Consider the following 13,485-nt stretch of genomic DNA (forward strand, 5'->3'; position numbering starts at 1 on the left):
ATTTTCCACCATAATTTGCAAATAAATTCATTAAAAATCCTACAATGTGATTTTCTGGATTTTTTTCTTCTCATTTTGTCTGTCATAGTTGACGTGTACCTATGATGAAAATTACAGGCCTCTCTCATCTTTTTAAGTGGGAGAACTTGCACAATTGGTGGCTGACTAAATACTTTTTTTACCAACTGTATTTGCTTTGCTCAGTTTGACATCAGCCGTTTTTATTTTACGTTGTGAAATGTTTCTATGTAGTGATTGACTGAGGTCTATGAAAGATTTATACCTTTGTTTTTCAACCTTAATACCTTCAATGCGTAAGACATTTAGGATCGATGGGAATGCTCCGATGACTGAGACATCAGTATATCTGTGAAGACGCTGCCGTTCACTTTAAACGCTCCCTCCCCTGTCCTTGAAGAGGCATTTATTCACTTCCCTACCTTGCCCTCCAATTAATTTATCTGCGTCGCTCAGCTCATAACACCCAGTGTCTATATTTTCACTGACTTTGGCAGGCTGCTTTATATCTGCCACTGTTAGTGCTGAGCGATTAACCCACATAGTTCTTGACTTGAGCCCAACGCGCCGTTTCTCTAGAGAGAAATCAAATCATTCACGATAGAAATCTGAGAAATCAAGTCAAGAACTATGTGGTACACTGGGCTGAAGGGAGTTGTAGTTGTTATTAAGCAAATAAACCTAGTTCAGCGCAGAAATGTGGTAACTAACTACAATGACCATAATCCAGTGCGCCAGTTTTTCCCGGCTCAGAAACTGATCAGAGAGGAAGAAGAGTCGAAGCAAGAGGTTTCACTCTCGCCAAAATCTGTCCAAAATAAACCCAATGCCTTTCTATGGGTTTATTTTGGACATAAGCTTGTCGCCTGCCTTCCCACCTTTGATACAAAGACTCCCATTGTTAGGGCATAGACATGAGCATCTTGTCATTGTATCCAGATATCTGGACGGATACACTTTTACGCCTGCTATGTTAGATATACACAGACCGCATGAGAGAGGAATGTACACAATACAACGACGAGATGGACAGAGACCGTTCGTAAAAGTATACCTTATCCTACTACTTCGAATAACTAGTCAAATGATTTCGTTAGACAGCTCTGCAGCATACTTAGGCTACATAAATACAATGACTAAAGACAGTACAGTATGGGGAGCACATAACGTTAGATGGCCTGGCTGGCTGACTGCTACTGCCTGAGTAAAGATGAGATGATCACTTTAAGGAACGAAAAAAAAATAAAGTAATAATAAAAAAAACGTAGTAATGTACACAACTGAAATATTGTAATTATAGTAATTTCCTATTTGTCTATTGATTTCTACCCAATGTGGACCTGACAGATACAATGGAATATTTTCAATGTTTTGGCAATTGAATGTTCACTATTTTGGGCTTTGGAATAACTATTAAAATGCTCTAAAATCATTGTAACGTCATTATTTCATAATACATTTCATGTTTGTAAAAAAAAAAATCTAAGACCAACATTGAAAACTGTTACTATTTTTTAACAAATCAAACCGAAGCCGAAACTGACCTAAAAAAGCATTAATCGCTCAGCACTAGCCACTGTAGCCATTTCATGGCATCAGCAAACCAGCGCTGTTACTTAAACACAGAATAAAGTAGTATAACTCCCTACAGGCACAAATATCCTACCAACGGGACATTGAAAACTGTAATATCTTATGTTTCACAGAGTCGTGGCTGAACGAAGACATGAATAACATACAGCTGGCGGGTTATACACTGTATCGGCAGGATAGAACAGCAGCCTCTGGTAAGACGAGAGGTGGCAGTCTATGTATATTTGTAAACAACAGCTGGTGCACGATATCTAAGGAAGTCTCTAGGTTTTGCTCGCCTGAGGTAGAGTATCTCATGATAAGCTGTTGACCACACTATCTACCAAGAGAGTTTACATCTATATTCTTCGTAGCTGTCTATTTACCACCACAAACCGATGCAGGCACTAAGACCGCACTCAATTAACTGTATACGGCCATAAGCAAACAGGAAAACGCTCATCCAAATGCAGCGCTCCTAGTGGCCGGGGACTTTAATGCAGGGAAACTTAAATCCGTTTGACCTCATTTCTACCAGCATGTTAAATGTGCAACCAAGGGAAAAAAACTCTAGACCACCTTTACTCCACACACAGAGACGTGTACAAAGCTCGCCCTCGCCCTCCATTTGGCAAATCTGACCATAATTCTATCCTCCTGATTCCTGCTTACGAGCAAAAACTAAATCAGGAAGCACCAGTGACACGGTCAATAAAAAAGTGGTCAGATGAAGCAGATGCTAAGCTACAGGACTGTTTTGCTAGCACAGACTGGAATATGTTCCGGGATTCTTCCGATGGCATTGAGCAGTACACCACATCAGTCACTGGCTTCATCAATAAGTGCATCGATGACGTCGTCCCCACAGTGACTGTACGTACATACCCCAACCAGAAGCCATGGATTACAGGCAACATCCGCACTGAGCTAAAGGGTAGAGCTGCCGCTTTAAGGAGCAGGACTCTAACCCGGAAGCTTTTAAGAAATCCCACTATGCCCTCCAAGGAACCATCAAACAGGCAAAGCGTCAATACAGGACTAAGATCGAAATGTACTACACCGGCTCCGACGCTCGTCGGATGTGGCAGGGCTTGCAAACTATTACAGACTACAATGGGAAGCACAGTCGCGAGCTGCCCAGTGACACGAGCCTACCAGACGATTTAAATTACTTCTATGCTCGCTTCGAGGCAAGTAACACTGAAACATGCATGAGAGCATCAGCTGTTCCGGATGACTGTGTGATCACGCTCGCCGTAGCCGATGTGAGTAAGACCTTTAAACAGGTCAACATTCACAAGGCCGCAGGGCCAGACGGATTACCAGGATGTTTACTCCGAGCATGCGCTGACCAACTGGCAAGTGTCTTCACTGACATTTTCAAACTCTCCCTGTCTGTCTGTAATACCAACATGTTTCAAGCAGACCACCATAGTCCCTGTGCCCAAGAACACTAAGGTAACCTGCCTAAATGACTACCGACCCGTAGCACTCACGTCTGTAGCCATGAAGTGCTTTGAAAGGCTGGTCATGGCTCACATCAACACCATTATCCCAGAAACCCTAGACCCACTCCAATTTGCATACCGCCCCAACAGATCCACAGATGATGCAATCTCTATTGCGCTCCACACTGCCCTTTCATACCTGGACAAAAGGAACACCTGAGAATGCTATTAATTGACTACAGCTCAGCGTTCAACACCATAGTGCCCTCAAAGCTCATCACTAAGCTAAGGACCCTGGGACTAAACACTTTCCTCTGCAACTGGATCCTGGACTTCCTGACGGGCCGCCCCCAGGTGGTAAGGGTAGGTAACAACACATCCACCACGCTGATCCTCAACACGGGGGCCCCTCAGGGGTGTGTGCTCAGTCCCCTCCTGTACTCCCTGTTCACTCATGACTGCATGGCCAGGCACGACTCCAACACCATCATTAAGTTTGCCGATGACACAACAGTGGTAGGCCTGATCACAGACAACGACGAGACAGCCTATAGGGAGGAGGTCAGAGACCTGGCCGTGTGGTGCCAGGACAACAACCTCTCCCTCAACGTGATCAAGACAAAGGATATGATTGTGGACTACAGGAAAAAGAAGAGGACCGAGCATGCCCCCATTCTCATCGACGGGGCTGTAGTGAAGCAGGTTGAGAGCTTCAAGTTCCTTGGTGTCCATATCACCAACAAACTAACATGGTCCAAGCACACCAAGACAGTTGTGAGGAGGGCACGACAAAACCTATTCCCCCTAAGGAGACTGAAAAGATTTGGCATTGGTCCTCAGATCCTCAAAAGGTTATACAGCTGCACCATTGAGAGCATTCTGACTGGTTGCATCACTGCCTGGTATGGCAACTGCTCGGCCTCCGACTGCAAGGCACTACAGAGGGTAGTGCGTACGTCCCAGTACATCACTGGGGCCAAGCTTCCTGCAATCCAGGACCTCTATACCAGGCGGTGTAAGAGGAAGGCCCTAAAAATTGTCAAAGACTCCAGCCACCCTAGTCATAGACTGTTCTCTACCGCACGGCAAGCGGTACCGGAGCGCCATGTCTAGGTCCAAGAGGCTTCTAAACAGCTTCTACCCCCAAGCCATAAGACTCCTGAACATCTAATCAAATGGCTCCCCCCCCCCCCCGCCCCACGCCCTGTTACGCTGCTGCTACTCTCTGTTTATTTTCTATGCATAGTCACTTTAATAACTCTACCTACATGTACAAATTACCTCAACTAACCGGTGCCCCCGCACATTGACTCGGTACAGGTACCCCCTTTATATAGCCTCGCTATTGTTATTTTTACTGCTGCCCTTTTAGATATTTGTTACTTTTATTTAGTATTATTTTATTTTATTTTTAATTTGGGAGGGGGGGGTATTCTTTCTTAAAACTGCATTGTTGGTTAAGGGCTTGTAAGTAAGCATTTCACAATAAGGTCTACACCGGTTGTATTCGGCGCATGTGACAAATAAAATTTGATTTGATTGTTGTTTTTCTCACATCGCTCATTATTAAGCTAGAGTATGTTTATATAGCATGTTCCCTCTTCAGTGTCGGCCTATTTCACAGAAACTGTGATTTGCACATTTCAAAGGCCCATACTTTGTAGCAAATCCATGTATTCTCAATGGTATGTGTGAATTCCTAGCTAGGCTCCAACCCATCCAACCCCTTATTGATGCTCCCTTCCATGGGGTTGTCTGTGCCTCCTCGTTAATTTTCACATGGCTTTGTGGAGCCAGGAAAACGAGGCAAAAAGAGCAGCAATGACTCAAAGCCAGTCTGTGGCTGCGTCCCAAATGGCACCCATCCCAAATGGTGCTATGGGCTCTGGTCAAAAGTAGTGCACTATGTAGGGAATAGGGTGCCATTTGGGACACAGCCTGTGAAAGGACAAAGAGTAAACAAAGGAACTGGTAATCAAGTGCCACCAAGAGCCACCAAATAACAGCTGTAGAGCTGAATGGGCAAGTGGCAAATTGAACCCCCACCAGAGAAAAGGAGGCAAAACAAAAATCCAGCACCCTACTCTAAAATCTAACTTTCCCTGCAGCATTCCCCCTCCAATGTGTAAACAAATACCATTGGAGGCAATGGAGCTTTGATGGGAGATGAGGGGCGCTACAAAGTAGGCAGGATTGCCGGGAAATTATGTTTCTGTGTTTGTACTGATATAACAGACATTACAACACTAATTACATATTTGCTGTGGGTTTCGTTTGCAGTATGCTGTGCCGTGCTGTTTCTGTGACCTAGTACCCAGACATGAGACGCCAAGCCTCAAAGCAAATGCCCAGTTTGTTTATGCAAATCAACTTATTTGCAACCGTTGTTTGTCATGCTAACTCCTATCCAACTAATGCAGCAGACTGTGAGTTGTGTCCATTGAGCAAGTGATTAGCATAAAGTAGCAATATTAAACGGATCCAGCTCTATGGCATTCTAGCCCTCTGCAAATTATTAAAGTTTCACTGATGTCTACATTTCATCACCTTTTCTCAATAAATAAACCCTCTGAAATTATAAATTGACCTGATGCATCATAACAAGTTGGAGAATAAGAGAAGGTTATTTCACTTCAAAAAGTTACATTTCTGCACTTTATTGTGTAATATTATCGTTTTTATCTTACATGGGGGGAAATGTAATCTTGAGGGAGAAATGGTTACCAACATAACAGTACACACTAAGCTGAATGAAATGGCCCCAACCTTAACAACCAATGGTGGGCAGAATGTTTCATAAATCCCCATAAGGGCAAGTGCTCTGATAGATGGAAAGAGCCCTGAGGTGATGCTAGCTGGCGCTACCCATACATTTTCCCCCACCCAACAGATGTGTATCATGTGAACAGAGCATGCAACAGGAAGAGAAGCCACTACATTTGGCCCTTAGGTCTAATAGGAAGCCAAATGGTAATGGGGGAGGGGGAGACTATCAGGTTTCCAGTTGTAAGCCCCATCTGCTCCCCAATCCCCACCACACTTTGATACAGCAGCAACGAAAAGGAGGAGTACCCCAGGTGAAGAGGGGAAGCACCCCAGTGCATCGTGGGCCGTAAATCATGCCCCCTCAATCAGACCATAGCATGCCTCGGGGCTGGATACACAGTAGGAGGGAGGGAGGGACGGGGAACTATACAAGAGCAATCGGTTGTGTGCATTACGCGTGTTTAGAAAGGGATGAAGAGACACTCAAGCAGCTAATGTGGTCTCTTAATGGAACGGCTCTGCTCTGCGGAGATGAGAGTATCATGTCAGCAACCTAAAGAGGTACTTCATTGCCTGGCCCTCAGACGGTCAGAGTCGGACCACACTGCGGGAGCGCACCATTTGTTTGACTAGAGCTGGGCGATATGGACAAAAATCCATATCGCGATAAATTGACCCCTTTTTTCCGATAACGATAAATCAGCTATAAATTACCTGAATTTGTTTTGTGAGGAGGTTCAGACCACTCTGAGAAATGCACTCAACTTCCTCAAGCAGATATGCAAATTAATCCGTAGTCCTGTGGGAAATATTGTACATGACTGAAAATAACTTATAAAAACAGTGCTCAAGAACATCTACCTCATTGTGAGATGAGAATTAGTCTGTTTATCTTCTTGATGTGGAAATAAGTGAAACAGTTCGTGGTGGAATGAACAACAGGCCCCTTCATCTTTTTTTCGGCCTACTGTTGAACGTGATGCCAAGTGTAGGCCTGGCCCACACATACATCCAAGAATTCCCTTCTCTTTTATTGTAGGAATTCAAGCCACTTGTGATCTAGGGAGGAGAAGTAGTCGAAATCCCCCAACCCTCCCCCTCCCCCATGTACCCTCATTCTCTTTCTCGGGGGCCCGTGGCAGAAGAGGAGAGGGAGGAGTAGAGGGAGAGCTAATTCGTCAATGATCTTTAGCTAATCCCCCCTCTCTCTCTCTCTCCCGCTCACTCTCTTTGCCTGAAGGCATTCAAGTAATACATCCCTCCCCCATTCCCACCTCACCCTCCCCTCCAAAACTCACAGACACTCACTCACACTCTGACTCACACACAAACAGGAGAGCCTGCCTGAACACATCCTGTGGGAGAGGATGAATCGAGCTGGAGATTTTTTTTTCGAGAGTGTGTGTGTGGTGCAAGAGTCCTTTGAGGCTTGTGTTTCTTAGCGCTGGCTGGGAGCTAAAATGGTGATTATAGACTGAGGCTAGAGGTGTGGCGAGACGGGGCGGTGTCAAGGCTTTGTCTACAGCATTAGACCCAGCTAGCGAGGATGGGTTTGCTCTATAAGGGGACTGCTGCCGGAGTGAAGCTGCATGTGGACTGGATTCAAAGAGCTTCCGTGTGTCTTTGCTGTGGACCACGACTGCACCAAAGGGAATAGAAGCAGAAGTTCAAGACCCTCTGTAGGTTCCCCACAGGCGTTTGCTGTAGTGCAAGCAAGTGAGCCACTGAGGAATCTGTTCTAGTACTGTGAATATCTGTGGAGATTTATCAGAGAAACGTTGAGTCTTTTATAATGGTGCTTGAGGATCGGTTAATTGTGTGACTTCAAACTCTCTACTGATGATTGGATATACTCTTTTGAAAGGCTATTCGAGGACATATACTTTCAATGCCAGACCATTTGGAACATGGGACTTTTAATCTCTGATTTGGTCTGTCTGGAAAGGCTTTGGCACTTTTATGCTCTTTTCTTGGTACTTTTGATAAGTATGTCACATCATTACTGTTTCTTTATGACTGTGTCCTATGCCTGAGCAGATTGTATGTTATAGCTTGAGGGTATATGTTTTAATTTGTTCTCTTTTCTCAGAGTTTGTCATTAGATAACATGTTTGTGTTTGTTCCCACTTTATTTTGTCCTAAATGATCTCCCTATTTCTCTTTTACATTTTGTCCTCGTCAATGTCTTGTTGTTTTAAAAAACTTGTGCGTTTTGTCCAATCGTTATTCTCAGTAAATTTTAAGACTGACTACTGGTGTGTTATTGAACTCGAGGAACAATAGATTGAGCGTGTGGTGTCGAGCTGTATCTTGTGAACAGCATGTATGATACAGATCAGTGGCAGGGCAGCTTGTTAACGTGTACAACCCGTTTCATTGGACACAATGACTCTCTCTCTCTCTCTCTCTCTCTCTCTCTCTCTCTCTCTCTCTCTCTCTCTCTCTCTCTCTCTCTCTCTCCTCTCTCTCTCTCTCTCTCTCTCTCTCTCTCTCTCTCTTCTCTCTCTCTCTCTCTCTCTCTCTCTCTCTCTCTCTCTCTCTCTCTCTCTCTGTGGCAGTTGCAGGTGAAAATTGTAAAGAAATAAATTACATGTTGCATTGTAAAGATTCTAACCTTGTCCTCTCTCTCTTTCTTTCTCTCTTTTCAGCATTTGCAGGTAAAGTATCACCGACCAGCTCAGACGCTCTCCTCAGCTCTTCGGCAGTCATGTCCACCCCTCCGGATGTCTACCTTCCCTCCAACTTTAAGCTCTCCAACGCCCAGCTGGCTTTCTTCCTGCGAGAGACCAGGTCCTCGGGCCAGAGCAGCGGCAGCCCCACCAACGGACATCCTCTCCAGCGTTTCCGAGAGCTTTGTGGTCTTTCAGACCAAGGAGCTTCCCGCCGTCAACATCACCTTTGGCCCATTTGCCCAGGATCAGAGCCTGTCCAAGGACCTCCTTCAGCCTTCCAGCCCCCTGGACATCCCCGGGCGGCTGACGGTCAACTGGAAGGTCCGGGCCTTTATCGTCCAGTCGAGGGGTGTTTTCCAGCAACCCTGTGGTCCAGGTGCTCTTCTACATAGCAGGTCGTGACTGGGATGACTTCAAGGTCCAAGACAAGCTGCCCTGCGTGAGGCTCCACGCCTTCCGTGACGTGCGCGAGATCAAGACGTCGTGCCGGCCTACGGGGGAACCTGGCCCAGTGCTTGGCCCAGCTGGAGTTGCCCCCCACCTGGTTCAACACCAATGTGGCCCCCCTGGGCCGGAGGAAAGGCTCCAGCGACAGCTTGGGCCTGGAGCTGAGCGTGGAGACCCTACAGGCCGAGCTCTACTACACCCTCCACAACCGGACAGCGGAGGGGAGTGTGGCGAGAGCTCGGGCCGCAGAGGAGGATCACGGGGCGAACCGCCCTCACAGCACCCCCTCCTTCGCATCGGTAGCATCAGCCTGTACCAGTCCAGCCAGGAGCAGTTGGTGGTGGACAAGCAGCTGGATAGGAACATGTTCCTGAGGTTGCCGGAGAAGCCGCTGAAGCCGGAGAGACCCTCAACATCTTCCTCTACCTGGTGCCCAACTCTACCGTGGAGCAGTTCACCCTCAAGTAAGTGGCTTGTTCAATTCAATTTCTTCTCAATTCATCTTTCATGGATTCTTCGCATCCTCTCTCCTAGCCTCCTTCTCAAAACGATTTGGTGGAGGAGGTCAGAGGGTAGGGACCTTGGACCTTCTACTCCAATACAGTTGAGCAGGCAAGGAATCGCGGAGTGTGTGCTTTCATATGGAAATATGGTCAATGCGTTACTTACTGCCTAACATAAGCACTGTCCAAGCATTACTGACATACAGTTCATTCAACTGACATACAGTTCATTCATAAAGTATTCAGACCCCTTCCCGTTTTCCACATTTTGTTACGTTACAGCCTTATTCTAAAATGGATTTTAAAAAGTATAATTCTCATCAATCTACACACAGTACCGCATAATGACAAAGCGAATGACAGGTTAAAAAAAAATATTTGCACATTTATTAAAAATAAAAAACAGAAATACCTTATTTACATAAGTATGCAGACCCTTTGCTATGATACTCGAAATTGAGCTCATGTGCATCCTGTTTCCATTGATCATCCTTGAGACGTTTCTACAACTTGATTGGAGTCCACCTGTGGTAAATTCAATATATTGGACATGATTTGGAATGGCACACACCTGTCTATATAAGGTCCCACAGTTAACAGTGCATGTCAGAGCAAAAACCAAGCCATGAGGTCGAAGGAATTGTCCGTAGAGCTCCGAGACAGGATTGTGTCGAGGCACACGTCTGGGGAATGGTACCAAAAAATTTCTGCAGCGTTGAAGGTCCAAGACCTTCCTAGAGCTGGCCGCCCGGACAAACTGAGCAATCGGGGGAGAAGGGCCTTGGTCAGGGAGGTGACCAAGAACCCGATGGTCACTCTGACAGAGCTCCAGAGTTCCTCTGTGGAGATGGGAGAACCTTCCAGGAGGACAACCATCTCTGCAGCACTCCACCAATCAGGCCTTTATGGTAGAGTGGCCAGATGGAAGCCACTCCTCAGTAAAATGCACATGACAGCCCGCTTTAAGTTTGCCAAAAGGCACCTAAAGGACTCTCAGACCATGAGAAACAAGATTCTTTGGTCTGATGAAACCAAGATTGAACTCTTTGGCCAGAATGCCAAGCGTCACGTCTGGAGGAAACCTTGCACCATCCCTACGGTGAGGCATGGTGGTGGCAGCATCATGCTGTGGGGATGTTTTTCAGCGGCAGGGACTGGGAGGCAAGTCAGGATTGAGGGAAAGATGAACGGAGCAAAGTACAGAAAGATCCTTGATGAAAACCTGCTCCAGAGCTCTCAGGACCTCAGACTGGGGTGAAGGTTCACCTTCCAACAGGACAACGACCCTAAGCACAGGAGTGGCTTCGGGACAAGTCTATGAATGTCCTTGAGTGGCTCAGCCAGATCCCGGAATTGAACCCGATCTAACATCTCTGGAGAGACTTGAAAATATTTGTGCAGCGACACTCCCCATCCAACCTGACAGAGCTTGAGAGGATCTGCAGAGAAGAATGGGAGAAACTCCCCAAATACAGGTGTGCCAAGCTTGTAGCGTCATACCCAAGAAGACTCGAGGCTGTAATCGCTGCCAAAATTGCTTCAACAAAGTACTGAGTAAAGGGTCTGAATGCTTATTGAAATGTGATATTTCTAGAAACCTGTTTTTGCTTTGTCATTATGGGGTGTTGTGTGTAGATTGATGAGGGGGAAAGAACAATTTAAACCATTTTAGAATAAGGCTGTAATGTAACAAAATGTAGAAAAAGTAAAGGGGTCTAGTTGTTTATCGCCTTCTCCAGGGAGTACACTCTTACCAATTATATCCATTAGATTTTTTTCTTAAGACTAAGTAGCATTTATAATCACAGATTTCATCCCTCTCATTAGATTACTTTGGAAAATTATCTTGTGGCAATTACGAAGGTATAGAGTAATGTAAAAAAAAAAAGATTTAAATAACTAAGTCAACTTGAGTCATCTCAGTCCTTTTGAAGTGTTGCCTATGTATTGAACAGAAACTTTTCCTTACATAAGTGCTGGAGCTTACACAATTAAAATACAATTGGGAGATGTTCTCTAGTATCATGAACATCAAACCATTTTGAAGTTTCTGTTTTTCAACATTGTGTAAGGGGGAAAAATACACTTCTGGTTTGTATACCATCTCTCTATTGAACACACGCCTAGATGTTGATAACTGGAGGACTCCATTTCCCCTGTAACGGAGAGGCCTAGCTACTTCATTCCCTAGTGATATAGATTCAACCAGCACAGTGAAGAAATTAAAGGACTATATCATGTCAAATTTTTTTGAATCTCTCACGTAGGACTCGGCTCCGAGAACATGTGACGAAGAGCGTTCAGCAGCCTCCCGAAAGAGCAGGCATAATGGGTATTAATTGACATCTGTTCAAATTAAATTCCTTATGAGCTGACCCACTTCTTGTTGAATTAGAGCTTAGGGGATACAAGGCATGTCTCCTCTCCCTCGCCCCTGTGTTTCTCACTCTTCTTCCTCTCCGTCAACATAATGGGAGGGTTAGAGTTCTACGCCGAAAGAAAATGATTATTTAAATCCATTAAAGCCTCGGAAAAATTAGCTTTATTTTTCTACTCCCCTGAAGATGAGGAGAAATAGAGGGGGAGGGGCCCGATATTAAGCGATAGCTGAGGCATGACGGCAAAACGCTTCATAAACATGGCGCCTCCTAATCAAAATGGAAACTCTCAGACTTCAATTTAGGAATTCACCGTGAATTAATTAGGCTTCAATAACTCATTAAGGCGAACAGGAACAGGCAGTGCTATGATTTATGCAGGCAGGGATAGTGCATTAGAGTTCTCTCCCCCAGTTCAACATGAAAGACTCCTACTACATAACCAACCCAAAGTGTGTGTGGACAGGCAGGGGACATGTGTGTATGTGTGTACTAGCATACATGTGTGCTGGATGTGTTTCGGTGTATGTGTATAAAGGTATAGATTGTGGGTTGTCTTATGGAACTTATCCAAACAACAGTCTTTTCAGAAGGAGGAGAGCCCCAAGCATTTGTCTTCGCACCATCACAGCAGTGTATGCACCCAAGGAGACGCTCCCTCCCAAAAGATATCTAGTGCCTAATATGTGGATCACTTTGTTCCAAGCTGTGTCCTGCCCAATCCCTTGCCCTAAAACTAGGCCTGTGTTGATACCGGTATCGCAATATTTTTTCCATGGCAAAAGGGAAAACACGAAGCAGACCAAACTCTTAGGTCCTTTAAAAACCTGCTGAATGTTAAATATTGTGTGCTATGGCTTAGAAAATAAATACATGTGACTCTGGATGACAACATAATGATGTTTGTTTCCAACATTAGGGCTGTTTTCCTAAAGAAGTGTTTTGTTTCCTTGCCACTATACTAACAAATATTGCGATACAGGTATCGTCCCGGCCCTACCTAACACTGTTGGCATCGATAGATCAAGCATTTACTATTAACTTCCCCAGATCGGGGTCCCGCCCATTCATAACGTTTTATAATTAAATCCACTTTAGTGCCACTTAAGTGATGAGAATGCCAAATGTATATGTTTCTGTACATAGTTAAAACATGGAGAAACAAAATGGACAAAATGGAAGACCAGATTCTCTGATGTTTCAAAGGTTTTCATAATATTGAATGATATCCTATCTATTTCAACCATCATCACGTTGTGTGCAACCTGCATCCTCTAAACCGATTTTTAACCATTACTGTCTTAGGACATTACTTTCCCTTGCAAACTAGGTTGCCTTACAAACATAACATTCAAATGTCAGCTCTCAATTCATCTTTGACCCTCCTCGTTAAAATGTCAGTGATTATCTAAGAATTATACAGTGTTGCATATACAGGATACAGTGTTGCATTTCTGTCTCTCTGTGGAAAAGAGTGAAGAATAATACAACTCCAGTGAAAATAGGTGATAGAGGGGAACATCCTAGGCAGAGAGACCCTGAGCCAGTTGACTCAATGGGGTGTGAATTAAACAGTCCTGGAAGTCAACTGTTGAGGCATCTCCACCAAAAGAAGATGATTAAAGATGTAATAAAGAAAGTCTTTAAATATGAATTGAACTCAGCAGAAGTCTACCTCCTC

General features: G+C 44.8%; 1 protein-coding gene across 1 annotated transcript in view; it reads left to right on the plus strand.

The window, feature by feature from the left end:
• tmem132e (transmembrane protein 132E) overlaps positions 1 to 13,485 on the plus strand; it is a 369,086-nt gene that overhangs the window by 279,469 nt on the left and 76,132 nt on the right. Inside the window, 6 exon segments of the mRNA XM_084178088.1 lie at positions 8,453 to 8,646; positions 8,648 to 8,824; positions 8,826 to 8,966; positions 8,968 to 9,130; positions 9,133 to 9,321; positions 9,324 to 9,387. Of these exon segments, the coding sequence (XP_084034214.1) occupies positions 8,453 to 8,646; positions 8,648 to 8,824; positions 8,826 to 8,966; positions 8,968 to 9,130; positions 9,133 to 9,321; positions 9,324 to 9,387 (928 nt within the window).

Source organism: Coregonus lavaretus (assembly GCF_964263955.1).
Source record: "Coregonus lavaretus genome assembly, chromosome: 15".
NCBI classification, from domain to species: domain Eukaryota; kingdom Metazoa; phylum Chordata; class Actinopteri; order Salmoniformes; family Salmonidae; genus Coregonus; species Coregonus lavaretus.